Source organism: Cyprinodon tularosa, unplaced genomic scaffold (genome assembly GCF_016077235.1).
Source record: "Cyprinodon tularosa strain WSP-4 unplaced genomic scaffold, ASM1607723v1 ctg339, whole genome shotgun sequence".
Taxonomy (NCBI): Eukaryota; Metazoa; Chordata; class Actinopteri; order Cyprinodontiformes; family Cyprinodontidae; genus Cyprinodon; species Cyprinodon tularosa.
The window spans coordinates 362,011-383,966 of NW_024039051.1; the positions used below are offsets into that span (position 1 = coordinate 362,011).

Consider the following 21,956-nt stretch of genomic DNA (forward strand, 5'->3'; position numbering starts at 1 on the left):
TTATTCTCGTGATGTTATGACTACCTTCGTAATTTTACGACTTTATTCTCGTAATTTTATGACTTTATCCTCGCGATGTTATGACTATTTTCGTAATTTTACGACTTCATTCTCAAAACAGAAGAAAAAAAAATCTCCAGTCTGGCCCTAACACTCCGTCGCACAAAGAGAAGCAAAGAAAACACTGGAAAAGATGAAAAGTAGTAAAAACTGCTCACGTAGTAAACAGCGAGTAGAGCATGCAGACAGGAAGAGAGAGGGAGAGGGGAGGGAGGGAGAGAGGGGAGGGAGGGACCATGCAGAGGGAGACGGAGCTTGCCGTCTGGCTAAGCAGCATCCTTCCCTCCTCCCTGCTCCTCCCCTCTATCCTCTCGGCATCTCTCCCACGCTCCGGCGCTCAGCCTGCAGCTCCCCGGATCCCCCCAGATCCTCCAGGGGAAACAAACTCCGCTCAGCTCCGCATTTTTTTATTTTGTTTTCTCGTTTTTTCCTGTGAGCCACTCCACTCCGCGCTGCTCGGTACTTTCCGTGTCTACCTGCGGCGGCAGCAGCAGCGGAGGTGGGCGGGTGGAGTCCTCTGACCCTCTGTCGCCCACTCGCCTTCTGCAGAGGAGGGGGGGGGGATATGGATGGACTGCGCCTGCCTCCACTCATAGAAGAGACTCTGGACTCTACAGGTCGGTGCTGCTGCTTCCGTCACAAATTGCTTTTCGCAGATCATGTAGGATCAGAGCAGAAAAGAAACAAAAACAAGGTAACGGGTTGATATTTATCTCAGCTGAGGAAATGTTTACTGCAAGCTGGACAGAGGCGCTAAGAGGAAGATGATTGTTTTCATAATGAGAAATGGGCACTGGGGCTCAGATATTGCAGACATTTGATGGAGGCAGCACGCTGGGAGGTGTTGCCTAGCTGCCAGCCAATAGCAGGAAATAATGTAGGCCCAGTGTTGGCTCTGTTACACTGGAGCATATGCTATTTCAGGCTGAGAAATGTCATTTTTTTCTTTGCAAGGTTATAAAATGCTGCAGCTTTATTCCAATAAATTCAGAGCATCTCTATTTTCTAAATCAGCCATTTGTTCAGGGAGAAATCTCTGGAATGGTTTCTGTGTATGTGTCCAAAGAAGGGAGGATCTTGTTTTGCATTTTTTGAATGGTTGTGCGTACAGGGCGGCCCTGTTTGGGACTCTGCTTGGAGGATGTTTATCAGTGTAGAGAGCGCTCAGTTGGAACCACAGGTCCAGAGGCCTGCCGGTCCGCCTGGGTCCAGGCTTCCTGTGAAACACTGCCCTTCAGCTGAACTTAAGAGGACTGCCTCCACAGGATGCCTAAATGGCAAATGTTGTCATAAACCTCAGGTTGTTTTGTTGGATTTCCTCTGATGAACCACAGTGTAGAACAAAGAGACATCATTTAAAGTTCTGACTTTATGTTTAGATTTTCATTTTTCCATCAGAACAGGAACTGTTCCTATTTCCTGACTGACTGATGACCCCACTTGGGTTAAAGCATGTCAGAAATGGATGGATGAATGAAATCCTGCCCACAGCATGATGCAGCCACCACAGATTGTCACTGCTGGGGTGATGAGTAAAGGTTGATGTAATGTGTTATTTAATAATGACAATGGATTGATGCTCTTAGCTTGATACAGTGTTTCACAGTAGGTCTTCATGATGCTGTTTGTTCACTGATATTCTCCAACAAAAATCCAAAGGCCCTCACTGTACCTACGTACACTGAGTGTGTCTCCTGGACTTTGTATATCTGCTTCTTTTTCTATGTCTGCTTCTGTCTCCTTGAACCCCAGTCGGTCTCGGCAGATGGCCGCTCACACTGAGCCTGGTTCTGCTGGAGGTTTCTTCCTGTTAAAAGGGAGTTTTTCCTTTCCACCGTCGCCACAAGCATGCTTAGTGTGAGGGATTGCCTTGCAGTCAATGAGTTGATGCAATCTACTGGTGTTCCTTAAATAGAAAAATTGAAAACAGTGTGACTATATCTGGTTGAATTATCTCTGTAAACTGCCTTGAGGTGACATGTTGTGAATCGGCTCTATATAAATGAGCTAAACTTAAACCGAAACCTTCCTCTCTGCAGATATGTAGGCTACATTCTTATAATCATTGAAGTTTTTGATTGCCAGTAAAAGTCAATGTACAAATGTTATAATCTGATGGAAAAATAACATTTTAAGTGTGCAGTGATGAACACACTTCTATGCATCCTCAGATTGGAAAGCAGAATTTTGAATAAGTCAGATTTAGAACTATTAGTTTCAAAGGTATTCAGACTTGTCTCTGTCATTTTTTTATATGCCTAAAAAGGAACTATAGAGAGAAAATAAAATATTTTCAGTGTTTTCTGTTAATTTATTTGCTTTATAAGGCAGCTTCATTTAGAGTCTGTCAGGTTGAATGGAGGTTTGAAGGACCCAGATGCAGAGACTGAAGCTGAGGTGGTTTCTTGCAAGATTTAATGAACCAAAAAGGACAATAGAAGCAAAAATCCCAAAACATAAATCCACAAAATCCAAAAATACTAAAAACAAGGAATACTCACAACAAGGGGCCAAAGACATGATGACAAACCAGCAAAGGTGACAGAGCAGGAGGTGCATATATGGGAGAGAAAAACAAAGAGCAGGCTAATCTGCAGATTGGGAGCAGGTGTGAACAGAGGAGCCTAGAAGGGAGCTGGGGAAAGGAGCCGAACACAAGAGGGCAGCAGAGGGCAAACAAGAAATACCTAAGAACTCAAATAAACTAAAAAAATAACTAGAAAAACACAAAATATAAATAAAACCAATGAAAACTCAGAGCCAAAGGCTTGTTGGTTTATTCTTTATGTAACATCGAACAAAAAACTTATAAGGTCAGATATTCTTACAAAAGCTTGGCAGCAGAAAAAGTCTTCCAGTGATATAACGAGCTAACAATTTGCAGTCACCTATCAACACCGTTTTTAGTAAATCAGATTAGATTTTACTGCAAAAGAGGATTTAACTTCCCAGTATATATTAAATCTAAACTTAAAGAAAAATAAAAGGTCCTGAAGTGTTTTGAGAATCTGAAATGTTCAATATAGACTTATTACATCTTTGTATACTTAACAGAGTTGTTTGATGCACAGCTTAAGGCTGTACATTGACCATCATAACATGGAGGCTGTCCCAAGAGAAAATGTTTCCTCCCTAACAAGCTTGTTCCCATTATCGTAACTCCAGGGACCTTTCATTTCATCATAGCCCCAGGCTGCCTGTTGACACGAGGAAATTCAGCGTGTAGTCATGGCAAGTGTGTGTTCTTCAGTAATAACCATCCTGACTGATTCACTATAAGAGGAGTGGACGTCAAGCAGGCATTATTAAGTGGACACGGCTAGTTGACTAGTGTAAAGTCACATTGTTCAGAGTTACACACAGTCGTGGTTCTAAATGGCTTAATGTGCTTTTTCTCTGAATGAGGTCATTTCCAGCCAGACATAAGTCATCGATCTGACATCTGGAGAGAGAGAGGGGAGTTTTCTTGTTTTTCTATTATGCTCACATGGGAAAAATGCTGCTAAATCCACACTCATAGAAGCAACCATAAGGAAAATACAGAAGGTCTTACACAAACACACGCTGTCACTAATCAATAAAACATCATCAGATGTTCAGCTGATATTCGCAGGCTGTCTAAAAGCATTATCTTTTGCTGGTCCTCCCACTTGCTCGAGCCGCCAAGCGTTTCTCTCCCTGCGATCCCACTCAGTTTCTTCTTCCCCCTCCGTGAACGCTGCCATCATCTCTGCTCTCTCCAGCACCCACACACACACACCCCTACCGACACACACACGCCCATCCACACACACGCACATAACCTTATGTACCTGACAGTGTCCTCAGCCCACACGGCTTTTCTTTAGAGTTCACCACTCGTGGTGCAAAAATTCCCATATCACTAGCGAGGCTCTCTGGAACTAATAAACAGCATGAAGGGATGTCTTAGAAAAACTTTGTGGATGTGGGAAACTCTAAGAGACACGGCTAACAAAACAAATTGGGCATGTTTGTCCAGTCCTCAGGGTGTCCCAGATCCCTCATTCTCTGGCCTGACTTATTTGGGCTCTGTGTTTGAAGAAAACAAAAAACAATAAAGTAGAGGAAAAAGTATTAAACAGGGTTTTCTCAGTGCACATGTCTAATTGAGGTTATTAACACATAAGGTCTTAGTCAATCCCTTAGAATTCCAATAAGATCCATGTATAAATAAGATCAGTAATCAAAATATAAGTAAGGAATTACTGAAGTGAATGAACTATTTCATATGAAAGCCTTTTTTTGTATATATAGCATCATTTAAAATGGTAAATGGCATGTACTTATATAGCGCCTTTATTCAAGTTAGGAGACTTGACCAAAGCGCTTTACACTACATTCATTCACCCATTCACACACACACTCACACACTGATGGTGGCAAGCTACATTGTAGCCACAGCTGCCCTGGGGCTCACTGACAGAAGCGAGGCTGCCGTACACTGGCACCACCGGGCCCTCTGACCACCATCAGTAGACAATGCGGGTGAAGTGTCTTGCCCAAGGACACAACGACAATGAAAGTCGGAGTCGGGGCTTGAACCGTCAACCCTTCGATTACAGGGCAAACTCCTACATCCAACGCCACTGTCGCCCATATAACCATTCTCATGCATTGAGCAGGGGTGATTTTGACCAATTCCTCCAGATTGACTTTCTCCAACTCTTAAAAATGTCAGTTTTTTCACAGCGTTTTTCAATTAGATTTGAATTTATTAATTGCCTGCTCCTTATTTTTTCCTTCTCTAATACTCACTGAGAGCTTTCTTCCCATGTGGGGGATAATTATTTTCGTTAAAATCCCTCATTATGTTACCACCTACAAACTTTACTCTGTGCCGATTTGGGAGTTTATGTACAATGCCATAACCTGGCATAAGCCAGATTGATAGGTGTAGATCCATTTGAGTTCTATAGGGTATCCATCTGGAAAGGCTCCTGTGGAAAGTCTTCATAAAAGGGAGGGCCTTTCAGTGCTATTGTTCGATCTGATTGGTTATAACACCAAGTGACACATACCTCCCATGTGAAGCTTTTAGCCAATCAGAGCAGCAGTACAAGCTGTGACAAATCAAATACTTGATCTGTTTCACAACCAGCAGAGTTAACTGATAAATGTAACTCATCCGGTTGGGTGGAACGCTTAATTATCTTTTTCCACAAAGGCCCAAGTTGCTTCCTTTGGCTAATTAAAAAAAGAAATAGTGTATTTCAGCTAACACTAGCACAACCATGTTGGTTTTTGCTTCAGCCACCTACGATTCATACGCAATACTACACCTCATTGGTTTGAAACATTTCTGCATTTTGTGAGTTGGTGAATTCACAATTTATCTTGCATACAAGGTCAGCAATACCATTCGTCATCCAGACATATTGGGTGCAATTATACCCAAAGTATTTACTGTTTATATTGTTCTCAATGAATCAAATAGTTCTGCCTCAAACTTTAGGAGGATTTCAATCCGGTTTTCTTCTGCGGTGGAGTCTAGCACTCATAAAACCATCGGCCGTGTCAGTGCTCAGAACAGGGGACCCAGTACTTAAGGTAGACAGACAGTTGGATAATTCAAATGTCTTATTTAAAAACTTTGGATCTGCAGTGAGAACCTCTGCAGAAAGGAAACACAGTTTAGTGACCGCTTTAATCTGGCAGAGGAATTTTATGAACGTGAGTCACTAACCTGGTTTACTAGTTCAGTTCCTGCCCAGAGAACAAGGTGGGATTAAGCCGGTGGGCTGCCAACAAGACGTGGCATGTCCCGCCCAGATTGTCCCAGATGTTGCAGGCCTGGAGGATTGAGAACAAGCAGGAGACCATATCCAAGCAGACAAAGGAAAGCAGGATCATCCAGAGTGCTGAGCCCAAGCTGGTATTGAGGACTTGTTCAGGATTCAGAACCAGGAGATCAGAAGTCCAAAGAGGTTCCGAAAGGAAATTCAGGTCAGTGACAGGAAGCAGCTCCAAGTTCAGCAAACAGGCAGAATCCAGCAGGCATCCAAAGATAGGTCAGGCAAACAGATCAGACTGGAACAGGCAGGCTCAGTGGTTGAGAGGCAGAACAGGTCAGGAACAGGTTATCAGAAACACTAAGGTAACGCTGAAACACTATCACCACTGGCTCGAAAATAATCTGGCCCTGATGACTGGTTAGATGGCTGGTTAAATAGAATCAGGAGCAGGTGGAACCGGATGAATGGTAATGAGAAAATGGGCGGAATTAGGCAGGTGAATGAAAAGAGAAAAGAGCCAGTTTTACACGACAAGATCGTGACAGGCGGTTGATGACTCTCGCCAAGTGGTACTTTATTTTTTTGTTGTCACTGACAAATATTTTTCTGGCAGCACTGGATTAAAGTCTGACCCAGGCAAAACACTATTTTCACACACTATAAAGATATTACAGACTTATTTAAAAGTGTTTTTTTACTTGATGATTAATTGCATTGTTACCAGCATTTTGTGTGAATTTCATTGAAAAAGATCCATTTAAATATGTTTTACCTGGAAAAAATGTCCCTGTCCCTATAAATGCCTTATTTAAGAATTAATTTCAAAGCACTCTGCAAAATGAAGTCAGCCGTATGTAGTTTTGTTCTTGCCTTGTTCCATAATGGGAGAATTCTTGACGTTCCCAAGGGAATTAGTGCAGTTTGGGAACTCATGCAGCCCCTTTCTGCTGATTTCACATCTTTCCCGGCTGCTGGAAATGGTGAGATATCATCAGTGGACAGCTTCTCACCCTCAGGTTCTTTATTCTTTAAAAAATTTGCAGCATCGTTTTTGCTTTATGCTTCCCTGCGTCTTTCTTTTGTCCGACTGAATCGCCTTAAAACCTCGCAGAGATTGCTTTCAGGTGGGATTTGCTGATTTGTGATCAAACAGATTATTGCTGCATCACTTGTTATAATGCTTTCCTAACATTTATGTCTTGTAATGTACAGCCCATGGATGCACAAAATATCCTCACTCCTCCAAAGACTCACTATTTATCTGCATACTCATTTAATAAGGCCAGAATGTCTTTCTCTTCCATTGACCCACTTTCCCTCCATTTATTTTGGAAAGTGCAAACATGGACTTTTTTTTGTTATTAAACTCAAACATAATGTTAACTCTTGAATGTGTGTGGCCTTTTTAGTTTCTCTTATTTCTGTTGCTCCTAAATCTCCCCTGAGTTCTCAGATTCCAAGCACAAATAATAGGAACCAATCTAACATTAACCTCATAGGACCTCTGCCCCTATTTCTATCTGCTCACTAAACCTTTAGAGTCAGCATTTATCCTGCAATGTTGAGTGAACTGGATCTTGATAAGATCACTCAGTGATGGGAAAAAAAGCCAAAATGTATGCCAACCTGTGAGCAAAGTCCATCTAAATTACCATGGAGACGGTCCATATGTTGAGGCTTTGATATCAGAGGTCACAGTGGGATGGACCGCCTCACATGGTTGGTCCTGCGGAGTGTTTAATGGTGAGAGGAGCAGCGAGTAAAGCCTTGATTTAAAGCAGAGCTGTGCTCTTATGTTGCTGATTGTTTTTCTCCAAACTCCTTCCCTTCTCTCTGCTCTTTTTTATATGTAGCTGAGGAAGTATGGCGGTGCAGGGGAAAAGCTATGATGTCAGACAAAACAAGGCTGCTTTTCAGGGGTTGGGGTGGTGGGTGGTGTGCATTATGCATGACCTCCTACACAGTGATTTAACGCCAACATACATATTTTTAACATATGCAGCTTCAACATGGTTGTCTGCTTGTTTATTAGATGCAGTGCTCGTAAAGTGCCTTACAAAAAACAGATACTCATATCTTTTTAAACTTTTACTTATTTCTAATTAAAAAAAAATAGAAAATAGTATTTTAAATGAGATATCTGAACATGAAGCACCAAAAAATTGAGGACAGCTTTGGAAGGTTTTTACAAGTAGGAAAATAAAAACTGTTTGAACATTTGCATTAGAAGTGTGTATTAATTCAAAGTGAATAAAAAAATAATCCTGCAAACCTAAAAATTGGACCAGTGCAAAAAAAGGAGACCAAGGGAGAAACACACAAAACACATGCAAAGTAAAATCACTGCAAAGGAGAAATTCTTTAATCATAGGAAATAGAGTGGTGCAAGTGTAAAAAAGCTGCAAACATTTAAATAATGTTAGCATGCAAAGGAAAATGATGCAGGTAACAAAAACAACAAGTTTAAAAAAAGGTGCAAACTATCCTCGCATAACGAAAGTGCTGCAGACCATGAGGGACAGATTAACATCAACTCATAAGGGCCTGCACCCGTAGTAAAGGCATACATGGGATGCTCAGAGAGATAATGCAAAAGAAAAATTTAGCTTTTCTTTCTTCCCTCCAGATTTCCTCAAGATGGCATTCCATAAAAAAAAAAAATAGATCTGCTCCATAGACATTTATTCATAGAAATGCCTATTATCTGCCCCGATATGAGTCAATGATTGTCTCTGCATACTGGGCTGGAGCTCTTCCGTCAAATTAATTTCAGCTTTTCAACTATTTGCTAAATATATTTGTTTGCAGCGATTTTTGTGTTTCCAACAAGTTTTCCTTTTGCTTCTCTATTTCCTGTGATAGTCTAATTTTTGTGTTTATATGGCTGCTTGACTTTGCTGTGAATTCATCCGTTTGCGCCCTTAGCCACCGTACAATTTGGGTCAGGTTACAAGGAGGGTCAGGTTACCGAACAAATTCCTAAAATGTAAACACATAAAAAAGATCAGTTATTTTAGAAAATATGACATAATTGCAGATCTACCGAGAAAAGGCCATCTGTTGGGCCACTGTTGGCCCAGGATAGGAGAGCATTGGCCAAAGAATTAAAGAGCCCATGCTAACTGGAGGAGCTGCAGGGATCCAGGTCAACAATTAGTTCTGTCCTCCACAAATCTGTTCTCACGAAAAAGTGAGAAGAAGCCATATTCGAACGAAAACCAACGATGTCATGTTTGCAATTTCAACGAGCCAAACCCGATATACAGAAAATACATTAAAGGATGTACTCCCTTCAGTTCTTCTTTGCAAAACATTCTGGTAGGTTGGAAACTAAAACTTTACATCATCCAAAGTTAATCCTACCTACCATGAAATATGATGACGAGGGCAAAACACTGCACTGCTTTTCAGCAGGGACAGTAAAGCTGATAGGAAGATGGATGAAGCAAACAGGCAAATACTGAAAGTACAGCTTTAAGATGCTGCAAGAGACTTAAGGCCAAAGGTGCACCTTCCAGTATGTCGACTAGATCTCAAAAAAATAATTTGGGACACTAAGGGACAATTTGGGCCATTTGCAGCTTTTTTACTGTATTTTGTAACGAACTTTTGCAAATTGAGCTACAAACTTTCTAAGAATCACCTTTCACTGGCCTCACCCAGTTCTAAACCATTTCACTGACTTTGTTGTGGTTGCATTTTTATTTTCTACAAATGTAGTTTCGATCCTATTTTGTATCAAAATCCTTTAACTGCTCTGCTTTCCTTGCATTTTTAAACCTTTTATTTTCTAATTTAAACCAGCCAAATAAGAGATATAATTTAGATTTGTGGGACTGCAGGACAGAAGTGAAAAACGCAGCATATTCCTGCCCAATTTGGGGCATCTGGTCACCCTACACTTCTAGCAGAATGACACCAGACATCCAACAAGATCAAAGCATTAAAAAAAAAAACAACAGTTTTTAAAAAGGCCTATTTGAAATGGAAGCTATAACAAAACTTTAAAAAATAGCTGATCAAAGATGTGTATCATCTTATCGGACTGAGCTCGTTTTTTTCCTTTTTGGGGAACATTACTTAAAATCCTAATTCTTCAAAAAAAAAAAGGTGGAAAACCCTGTTTAGCATTTCCCCGCCTTCTTAACTGGTATGTTGTTCTATCACAAGATATTTATTATCTATTGTACCTGCTTTAAAAAAAGCAATGACAATGATCCACTCAAAAACATCTAGGTTCTTGGACTGACGCTGCTGCTGCAGCAGCCCCAACTGCAAAGCAGAAAAGTACTGGGCCACAGAAACTGCGTAGGAATGTCTTTAATAAAACATAAAAAGCCAGCCTCCAAACGGGACCTGAGTCCACACTCCTCGCTTATTGTAATATATCATCTTATAAAGATCTATGAAGTGTGAGGAGATCCTTTTAGGCTTAGGGTTGTCACTAATCAAAACATTATGACTTTAATTGGATGTTAGACAATGTCTTAGAATAAAACACCCCCCTTAATGTCGAATTTCCTGGTTTACACAGATATAGAGAAGTTAAGGAGCACACGGAAGCAAATGGAAACAACATATTTCCCCGATTTAGACACATATGTGTCACACAGATACACCACTGACACACTTGTCTAATCATATTTTCATGCTTCAGTAGCAGGCGCCATCGCATCACACCTGTGAAAGCCTGCAGCACCAGTTTCCAGCCTGCTGTTGTTGCTTTTTACTGCCAACTGTTGCTCTCGCTGCAATAATGCGCAATTGGGTTTAGTGTGGGAAATGATTAAGGTCCAAGCAAGCAGAATCCTTTGCGCCCCCATTTCAGATCATATCATAAATGACTCTGAGATGCAGCGAGGATGAAGGCTGTCACATGAAGTTAGGATGAAATGACAGCTCTTTGCTTCTGAATTTCTCCTTCTGGAAATCTCCATCCATATTTAATATGCAATCTGTTCCAGCCTTAAAAGCACCAGGGTCACATTCACTGGTTTCCACGGTGACTCTGTAAGGTGTTTAATGTGCCTCGCTAAGGTTTTCATAACCCTTGAACTTCTTTCACATTCTGTCACATCACTCTATAGTCATAACCAAGTAAGAATTTTAAGATACATCAACACAGAGTGGTAAAAAACAAATCTGGGCTATTTTTTTCCAGTAAAAAATTAGGGGTGTAAATCACATCCATCGTGGCGATTCGATTCAGTATCGATTTCCTGACCCAACGATTCAATTATTTTCGTTACTCGCGAATACACCACGATACGATTCGATTCGATTAATTGGTTCTTTTTTGTTTTTCTTTTTTTACACTTTACAGGCGAGACAATATTTCAAATTTGAAATAAATCAATGAAAGCTGTAATATCGCTACGCATATTTTTTTGAGAAACAACAGCAAATAATAGAAGTAGAAAAGTTGCACTCCACCTATTCCTATTAAAACCTAATTCACTGAAAAATAATAAGGCCTTGCATCAGAAAATACTGCACAAAATCAGTGCAATGAGTGCAATTCAATACCTCGGCTCCATACGTCCCGCCCCCTCCGCAGAGGCTCCGCTGCTCCTCCCCCAAATTGTAGCTGACCGCAGACAGTGCCGCAGACAGGAGGCCGGCTTGTTTAGTTTTTATGACCGAAATTGCGGAAAACAACTCGTGAAGTTTGACCCGCTAGAAGAGCGAGGTGCGCGAGAACGCTGGGACCCTTTTTCCACCTGGATCTCTGCTCTTTTTGGCCCTCATGTCCCTCCGTCGTCGTATAAACTCGCCCCCACTTCCTCGCCGCCTCGGCCGTATCTAGACCCACAGCGTGTGGCACAGACCACGCTTTAATATTGAGCATAAATCAAAAATGTTTGTGTCAAGCTCACTGCAACACACTGCTGTAAGAGTATAACCAGGAAGCGAGGTAGGAGGGCAAAATAGGTTTAGCGCCACCGCAGCACGGGAGGGAGAATTATGTTTAGGAGCAAATGGATAAAAATAGAAAAATAAAATGAATCGATTCTCTTGCGGACTTTTCGATGCATCGGATCGTCGGCTGCTGGATCGATGCATCGATACAAAACGATTGTTATTTACACCCCTAGTAAAAATTAGAAATATTTACGTTTCACTGAATATTCCTCCTCCTTTACTCTGATCCCCTAATTAAAAGCCAGCTGCATAGATAGAGTCCCATTCTGCCTTATTTAATCTTCCTGTGAAGCCTGCTGCTCCTTTGAAGGCTCTATCCTTCTATCAAGTTGTGCATCAAAGTCAAGTCAGTTTTTTATGTAAAAATGCTCACCTCTGATCAGCAGTAAAAGCTTCAGGTCACGGCACCCTCTACAGAGGCCTTGGCTTTCACATAGAGTGGCATTGTTGTTGAAAAGTCATATATTGTGGCATCTTTGTTAATAAAACGTCTTTCCTGTTTTCTCTCTATCTGATTAAACTAGAGTACTATAATCCGTCATATTGCAGTACACTCTAGGGCAGCGTTTGACGTTTGTTAAAGGGACAAACTGATTAGAATATCTGGTTTTTTGCACTGCTTTGTCCAGATAAGTCAATAAAAATACAAAAAAAGTTTAGCTTTTTAAAGTGATGCAATGTCAAAAAGTTGTGGAGCGTGAGTGCTTTTGATCTCGAATGCCAGATTGTTGGAGTTTTGTGACTTCTTGATGCTTGGTCACGATCCTCGTGAGTTTGGACTCAACAGCTCGGACCACTCGTCAAGTGTCTGTGAGAGGGTTTGTTGTTTGGTGAGAGCACAGAGTGTAGGGAGTGTGTCTGCCAAAAATGGGGAAATAATTCTGCAACAATGTGTAGGTTCCATGGTTTTAATCACCTAAATAAACCTTCATATGTTTTTTTCCTGTCAGAAAAGTTAATATAAAGGTTTTATTTACATTGACAACAGCAGAATTACACCTTCCTCACTGAACAGCTCGTCAGTATGCGTCACATCCCTCCCTCTCAATGCACGCCTTTGTTTGCCAAATTTTCACTTTTCCATTCAAATCTGCAGCGTGCAAATTCCATTAGGTGAGCAGCTCCAGCACTGAGCGCCCAGTCAGAGGCGAAACAGAGAGGCAATGTTGCCTCGTTAATGTGCAAATTTAATTTCAGACAGGTATTTTGAGATGCTCACAAAAAGCACATGACCTGCTTGTGTTCGCTCTTTTCTGACAGATTGTTTGTTCCAATGTGGCCAATGTGTTTTGCAGCAATGTGATTAGGAGGGAATGTGCTGCTTTCAGATATAGCTATCCTCTGCCTGCAGCGTTTTGAGATGACTGCTCTGTCCAACCCTGCTCCTGGATGCGTGCTGCATCCATGTCTAAAATGATCTCTGCGTGACCGAGGCCCAGCAGGGCAGGCATCACGAGTGTGACCACAGCTGATTCGACTTTCACTCTCAAGGTGAGGCGAGGTAGAGTCCTTAGTAAAGGGAAGGTTTATTCATATACCTTTCATGCAACAATCTTCAAACCACCTGAACATCTCCTCATTTTTTAGGTTATAATCACTATTGCTATTTTATTGGGATCCAACATGGAAGATCAACACAAAGCGGTTCCTAATTAAAAAACAATACAAGGGAAATAGTGAAAACAATAAAAAAAGGTATAGTTCCCTTGAGTCCAACCTTTGTAAAAGGATCTTTGGTGCGATTGCAAGTCAACGAGCGAATGTCTCTGTTCACATTCAGACATAAAAGTTTTTGCTCTTTTTCTATTTGTAATTTATTTATTTATTTGACAGGGACAGCGTACATTAATAAGTACGGAAGAGGATTAGGGCCACTGAAAAAAAAAGGTTAACTGATTTTTAAATTTTATTTCAGTTTAGTATGGGAAAAAAAGTCAGAATTCTGACTTTTTTCTCCGAATTCTGACTTTAATCTCAGAATTCTGACAGCTAACAAACATGTTAGCATCAAGCCATAGCCATGTCTGTTTTAGAGGCTAGCTCTCTTGTTTTAATGACCCTCTGCTCCTCCATTAATATGCAGCAGGCATAGTGCTCCCTGGAGGGGGGCTCACCTTTTCATACTTTCAAAAACCTCTGGTATAGAAAATGGAAATTTTAACTCAAATTAGGTAAAAAATATTTAAAATTACTAAATTATGAATGTATATTGACCTAATAAGAAATTTACATTTTAAATTTTAATTGAACCTAACTGAAGAGAAATTTCACTTCATGCAGCTATCTTGATATATTTAAATAACTTGCCCTGTTTTGTATTTCATGCCTCCATGAAAACACGCTGGCCCCCTCCTGGTCCCCTGGTACATTTGGTCTAGAACCGCCACTGGTTCTATTTTTAACATGATGGATAGAGCTAAAAGATGTCTGTCTTTTTGCTTTAACCTTCAAAACTTTTTATAACACTTCTACTGTGTTTCTTGGTCTTTTTTTGTCTTTAGTTGATTAATGCTTTCTAAGAAACTTCTGAGGCATCACAAAACAGATTTGTAAAGAGATTCACATAGAAACACGTAGGCTCTGTTGACTTTTCAGGTAATTTCTGATGGAAATTGTTGGTTCTTATGTTTTTGTGGGAATCTTATGAAAAAGGCCTGAATGCAAACATACAGGACACTTTTAAAATTTGTATTTAAAACACTTTCTGAATGGGAGAAACATCATTTTATCACTGGCATAATTTTTTTGTTTCTCCCATAAAACAACAATAGAATACAAAATATTGGTGGTTGAAATGCAATAAGAAAACAATATATTTAGTAGATAAAGAAAAATAAAAAGAATAAAAAAAAACAATTACTGTAATTTAAAAATATAATTGCAGTAAAAATAAATAAAAGAAGATTAATTTTGAAAATGTAGCTACTAAAATATGACTAAATAAAAGGTTAGCTGCAGAGGAAAAAAACTGCTTTTTAAAGCAGCTTTGTTTTGAATAAAGCTGAAAGAGTTAATTATTGGTTGGTTATCAATAGATCTAAGTTTGTACATAATGATTTATTGCATTCAGGAGATTCAGTCACTCAATAGGGGACCTGCTGGGTGCCAAGGAGCAAAATAAAAATAGAACTCATGAGGTTCCTGTTTCAAACATTACTTAATCTGTTTGCATGGATTTGTTAAAAGCTACATTGTACCAAATTTGATTAATATTAGTTATGCATCACTAATATGTCCCCCAAAACAGTTGCAATTAAGTTCAAAATAGGCATTAGCTGATATTAAAGTTCTATTCCTACACTTTGCTTGACAGTTCAGTATCTTTTTAAGTGCAGCACAACTAAAAACAATCAAAAATAATCCACAGAATTTGATCAATATAATATTAGACATCAATGACATTCTGGTTGCAGCTCAGCCCTAAACAGACTAACAAGCTATGGAAACATGGAATGATGCAAACTGCAAAATAAACACAAAAAGACAAGAGCAACACAAAAATGATGTAAAAAAAACTCACAGAAAAGAGAATGATGCAAACTCTTACCACAAATGACCACAGAAACAGTCAAAATGTTGATGTTTGAAACCCGTCTAAAAGCTGCTGGACTTTAATTCCAAAAGAAGGCGAAGCGTGAAGTCTTCCTTCTTTCTTCTTTGATTTTCTAAAGCTACTAATTGAGGATCTTAAATCAATTTCCCTGAGAATTTCTTTTGAGAAACCTTGCGGTTTCACAAGCTTGAAGATGCACTAGTCAAAACATTTGAATGATTTTATACAATGCAACAATTTTACATGTTCTGAATTATTAAAAGGGAGGAAATTTAGTTTCTCCATTATAACATTTCTAAGTTAGAAGACTGAAGGTGTCTTATTTTCATCTAGGCTGTGACAATAACAGTTTTTTAATGATGTTGCAAAAGTGCCTGAAGTGAGGAATAGAAGTGAGCCATTAAAAGTGTGCAGCGCCTGCTCTCCCAGTTGGTAACAGCTCTATTTAAGGAGCATCTAACAAACAGGTAGACGACAAAAGATGTTGCAACTTGGATATAGATGTGCTGTTGAAAATTGTGCTTTGGTGTTTCAAGATGTTTTTTTGTGTGTGTTTTTTCTGCAAACATACAATCAAAACTAAGAGATTACAAAAAACTTAGCAGGAGAAAAGAACATCAGAATATTATAGGACTATTGCATGAATTTTTAAGTGTGGATAATAAATCACACTTTAGAGACCCCTGTAAGGTTTCAATCATTTTTTTTTTTTTTTTATCATAGCATCTTGATTTATATTTTGCAGCTAAAATACGTACCGGTTGAAATAAGAACTAAGAATAATTTCCGTTTTGAATGGAATTGAATTGGATTGAGGTACCAGGCTGTCATGAACCGAGGACAGATGGACCCAGAATTCAAGGAGAGACAGTCAGTAGGAAAGTTCAAAAAGGTTTATTAAACACAAACTAAAGTGGAGCTGTGGCTCGCGTCACTGCAGGCGGGGGGGGGGCGGGGCACCGCCCAATCTCAGACACTCTGTAGTGGGAGAAACACAGGTAAGTGACCATGATCATCGGACAGAAGATGAATATCTGAATTGGTCACTTACCTGGTTTAACAGTCCAGTCCAAGAATGTCCCCAAGTGCTGCAGACCCAGAGGTCATGCTGGAAGCCGATCCTGGTCAGGTATCCAGAACAGACAGGAACTGGATCCAGATCAGGCAGGAACAGACAGGTGGCAGGATCCAGGCATCCACAGGCTCCCAGGCGGGTTCAGAGTCTGACTGGGACCAGAAGCATGACCAGACGGTCATACACAGGAGCAGACAGGATCAGGTGCAGATAGGCAGGCTCAGTGGAAGAGGGTAGCCGAGACAGGACGTGGAACCAGAACTTGATGCAGGACTTTAAACTGGTCTCCTCCCTGGAGCCAGGCTTACTAGATAAAAGCTGAACCTCCCCACATATTGAGCCAAAAACCCAGAGGACTCCGTGGGGGAGGAACAGTGGACGATCAGGAGACGAGACAAACACTAAAACCCTCTTTCCACTGGCTGCTAGGATCCAGGACATGAACCAAGGAACAAAACTAACAGACAGGCTAACAGAAAGACAAGTAATGATCTGGCCCTGAATGCTCAAGCTGAACTGAATATAAACCAGAGGAAACAGGTGAGAGGAATAAATGATAATTGAGGCAGGGAGGGAAAACAGACAGATGAAAGGAATGACTAATTAAGGGAGAGCAAACAGGCCAGATCATGACACAGGTAGGACTGGACGATTAATTGAAAAAAATGATTAATCAAATGTTTTGTTTATGAAGATATGATTATCAGAAAATCTTGATTTTTTTTCACCAATCTACCAATCTTTGGGTGTCCATAGCTCAGATTAATATGAGTTCATTTATCCCTGTCTGATGCTACTAGCTGCAAATGTTTAGTTTGTTATAGATTCATTGTTTTGTTTGGTTTACAGCTTTTTTCAAAGCTTGAATTTTTTTTTTAATGTTAATACATTTTTTGAAAACAATGCAATTTTTTAAAATAAATATGTCTCTTTTAAAGGCACACAATGCAACATTTTTCAGTTAATTATTGTGTTCCATAACGTTTTGGATGATTAAATGAGTCATTTCAAGTCGAACAAAGGTTTTCTCTGCCGCCCTGGTGGTCTGTAGGGGAAATACCGTACTTGCAATTGCAGTACGGCCCGCACCCACAGGCTCAGAAGTCTCGTGCATCGCGAGAGTCGGTCTTGCTTTACGGCGAGAACTTGGCTAACTACAATCTTTGTTATTTAGACACATGCATAACAAATAATGTATGAAAACATGCAAAATTATTAAGCTCGAAAATTGTAACAAAATAGTCACTTACCGCAGTAGACATGGTGATTCGTTGCGTTCGCCTGTCTGCTAAGTTGAAAACAACCGCGCCTGGCTTGACGGAGAAACCAGGAGAACAGCTGAGCATATTTACAACAGTGCACTTTTACTTTCGCCCTCTGGGGGGAGCCTCGCTGGAAAATCAACACCGGTTGCATAGTATACGTTTAATTTCTAAAATGAAACTCAAAGGGGAGAAAAACATTGATTAATTAGAATTGGAAGAAATAAAAAAATCGGAGATTAGATTTTCAAGCCATATCATCCAGCTCTGCTACCAGGTGACTAGGAGAACTGAGGCCTCAAAGTTCAGGAGGACTTGAGAAAGTTCTAGGAAGTTGTTGGTGGTGAAAGCAGCTCTTCAAGTCACTCTCCATGTCCAGGAAATGAAGCCTGAGGACTTGGTAGAGGATTCCATCCCTGTGGGATACATGAATGGCTATAAGAAGATAGCCTAAAGAGTTTGTGCTGCATTACACTGAGACTCAGCAGAGAACCCTTGAAACGGCTTCTTCTAATCATTCGTCCCAAAGAATCTGAGTGATATTCAGTGGGAAGGTTCAGTCTCTTGATGGCCTTTATCTGCCGCTGGCTATACAAGCAGCTGAGCCTCCCTCCCTGCTACTGTGTTCCGGCTCTTTATGACTAACTCATTACCCCAGGATCAAAGATTAATGAAAAAATTGCCCAGTGTTCATGAAACCTCGTACATTCCTCCCAGGGGCTGCTTTCTTTGAATTAACAATAATATGAAAAAGATATATTCACCTGGGCATTGCAGTCTTGCATATGCAGTACCTTGCAAAAGTATTAACATTCTTTTGGTTCTTCTCACACTCTGTAGAAATTACAGCTAAAAATATTGTATGGTATGTTTTTACCAGCTTAAAATGTTCCCATCAATCTTTGAAAAACAGCTGAGGCTCAGTTAGCATGCATAGAGAGAATCAGTGAACAGGAACCAAACAGTTTTGCACACGGAGGCCTTGATGCTCAATTCCAATTTTTGTTGTGAAATCCAATTCTTTTGCATGGGTGTTCACATAGCCAGATAAACGTGACTTGTACTCAATCTCCTGTGTGAACTGCATTCACACAACGCAAGTGTCCCGCATGCGCAGTAGACGACACGCGCAGTAGACGACGCAATAAAATCATGAGCGAGTGTGTGTGTTTATGGAAGTAAACATGTATTATTGCTGGAGCGCATCTAGCAATCTTTCACTTCTTTCCAACCTCAGCCCGTGCAATAACAATAAAATCTTTTCAAGAGGGTTGAAAATAAAGACTGCTCTCCGCATTATCGTCCGGAATGGTTGTTGTTTTTCTTCCTGCTTCTGTGTAGCAAGATGCTGAACCTTTGTTGAGTTAGTTGAAGTTGGATGCACGCGACCTGGCAGTTCAGACACAGGTTGCAATTGAAAAGATCAGATACGTATCGGATCAATTCAATCTATTTATATAGCACCAAATCATAACACATGTGACCTCAAGGTACATTACAGTTCACCAGATCATACAGTCAGATTGATTCAAAGTTTTCTATTTAAGGAAATCCAGTTGATTGCATCGACTCATTCACTCGAAGGCAATCCCTCACACCAAGAATGCTTGTAGCGACAGTGGAGAGGAAAAACTTCCTTTGAACAGGAAGAAACCTCCATCAGAACCAGGCTCAATGTGAGCGGCCATCTGCTCAGGCCGACTGGGGTTCAAGGAGACAGAATCAGAGATAGAAAAGGCTACTGTAGAAGGCGACCAGTCCAGGAAACACACAGCCAGGTAGACAAGCTCCCATGTCAGAGGATGAAGAGAGCACATCCAGCCAGTCACCGTCAGAGAAACAGGACTACATTGAAAAATAGGCCAATCTTCTACATCTATAAACAAAGGTGTTGATGGCAGCAGCACAGCTGATATTTCTCTCCAGGATGGAGTCACAGCCAAACAGGAACAGACCAGATGAAGCTACTATGAGAAAAAGCAGAGATAGAATGAAGCAGAATGATGAAATAGTGGTCCCTATGTCCTCCAGAAGTCTAAGCCTATAGCAGCATAACTATAGAGATAGCTCAGGACCATGTGGCCTGGGTCGCATTGGAAAAATTGGATCATTGTTGTTTAGACTGCCATGAAAAGTTCAGATACAGGTCGCATATGGGCAAAAAAATCATTTTGGGTCACTTAAGGCCGCTGTGTGAACGTAGCCAGAGGTTCTGAAGTTTTTTTAGTACAGTAGACTGTGTGGAAGAGCATCTCACACCGGAAGATTAACCTCCATCACAATCTCAAGTCTTTTGCAGCCTCGTCTTCCAGGACTGTCCTGCATTTATAGTTTTATTTACATTTTTCAACCAACACTGCAAATAAGATTTATAGGTAAATATGAGGATCTGCAGCTTGTATCAAGAATAAAATCTGGAACTATTTAAAGGGTAACTGATATTTTTATTACGTGTTTTTAAAAATCCAACGCAAAATGCCACTTGTAATGATAACTGCAGTTTAAAAAGCTCTTTCCTAGTTAGTAGATCACTCTTTGCTGTTATGACTTACTAAAAAATAACACTTCCAGTCAAACACTAGCCACTGATAGCCTGCTGGCGACCTGTCCAGGGTGTACCCCGCCTTTTGCCCATAGACTGCCGGAGATAGGCACCAGCATCACCGTGACCGTGGTGGAATGAGTGGGAAAGGGTGGATGTATGGGTTTGCTCACTGCCTTCTTCAAACTCCACCAGAGATTTTGTCTTATAAAGCATTTCTAACTTATAGTGAAACATATCTCCTTACAGATTTTCGAGGTATGCTAATTACCAACAATTTCCAACTAATTTTTTATCTTATGGTGTATAATTACTAACCTGACTCCGCCAGATGGATTTGTTCCGCATATCCATCTGGAAACCTTCCGTTGAAGTAATTTTGGGAAAGGGCAAAAAATAATGGTTAGCTGATTGGCCTATGTTGGTGATAGACGGGCCAAATAAACCAATCAGATCAACAAAGCATATGACGTACTAACAGAGCGACGACAAAAACACAACCACAAGCCAGGCTACTCTTTCTGCTGCAGGTAAAAGCTCGTTAGCTCAGCAAATAAGCAACATGTCAGCAAAGGTGTTTTGCTCTTCTTTCAGTGAAGAAATACTCTGTAATTCCGATAAAACTTGGTCGATAGCCACGCTTACGCTAGTTTCATCGGCTGAAGGCGCCATGTTCTTTAGACCGAACTGTCGCGCTTCTCGTTGCGTCACACCTCAACCCGCCTCAAAGCCAACGCTGATTGGACGTTCGTTTGGTGAACGGCTCCAAATTTTTGTTAACGGAAAGTAGCCAGACTGATCTGCGAGTGAGACCTTGAAAGCTCGCGAGATCAGGATGGTCTCACGAGGCTATATTATTACAGTAATAATGAAACTAATGTTTGTGTTCAATGTGAAACAAATCTCTGTATCATATATTTATTAAAAATGTAAATAAACCTCATTTGCAGAGGTTATAATTACAACTCTGTCCATCCTCCCATAAACTTTGACCAGCCACCCCCACAGCATGATCCTGCCACCACCATGTCTCATAGGAGACTTTCCAGTCTTCGTACAGGTTGTTGTAAAACGTCCTACGCCTGGGATATTATTCTACGATGTAACCCTGTCTAAACTTCTCCATGCTCAGTACTGTAGTTACAAGAAATCTGAGGGGAGGGAAAGAAATAATTATCTCGAGATGCGAAATCCTCCCGAGTCCTGATTACACACAGGCATGTATGGCTGCTAATTAGGTAGATCTGTAGTTAATTCACCACCTTGTCCCCTGCTGCAGCCTCCCTCCTCTGCTCATCTCACTGTCACACTCCTCTCTGAGTCTTAACCCGCAGTTATGAGGCACTCGGCTCCAAATTTGTAATGCTACATTTTAATTTAACTGTGAAACGGACTCGACCTTAAGGGTAGCATGCTGTTGAAAGGTGAGAGAAAAATGATGTCGGGTCAGTGCATCTCGGCTGTGGTGAGAGCAGATTTTCTTGCAGTTACTGAACAGAGTTAAAGCAGGAGTGATACTTTTCCTTTGAAATTGCAGCTGAGCGCACCCCCCCCCCCTCTTTTTTTTACTTTAGTTTTCCCGTCTTGTATTTGTCTACATCATGCATTGCTGTACATCAGTTCTGTGCATAAACCGCCATGCTTGGATCAGGCTGTGAAATAAGCAATGAAAAGACTGCATAGGGCCGTGTAATGTGACACGGCGCTTTGTGAGAGTCGCATGTGCCTCATCTCTCTTACTATAAGCGCCAGCTCATGTTGTTATGGACTTTGAGGTGCATTGCTGAGT

General features: G+C 40.7%; 1 protein-coding gene across 4 annotated transcripts in view; it reads left to right on the forward strand.

Annotated features, from left to right (window-relative positions):
• The first annotated feature begins 305 nt into the window (after window positions 1-305).
• The window catches only part of LOC119789437 (coiled-coil domain-containing protein 136-like), a 51,646-nt gene continuing 29,995 nt past the window's right edge, over window positions 306-21,956 (forward strand). For 3 of the 4 annotated variants that reach the window (XR_005281588.1, XM_038294314.1, XM_038294315.1), the window contains exon 1: window positions 306-677. Coding sequence is in view for 2 of the 4 variants with exons in the window: in XM_038294314.1 (XP_038150242.1) it covers window positions 626-677 (52 nt within the window). In the remaining 2 variants the exon portion in view is untranslated. Of the gene's footprint in view, window positions 755-21,956 lie in introns of all 4 variants that reach the window. The other variant, XM_038294316.1, reaches the window with a different exon arrangement.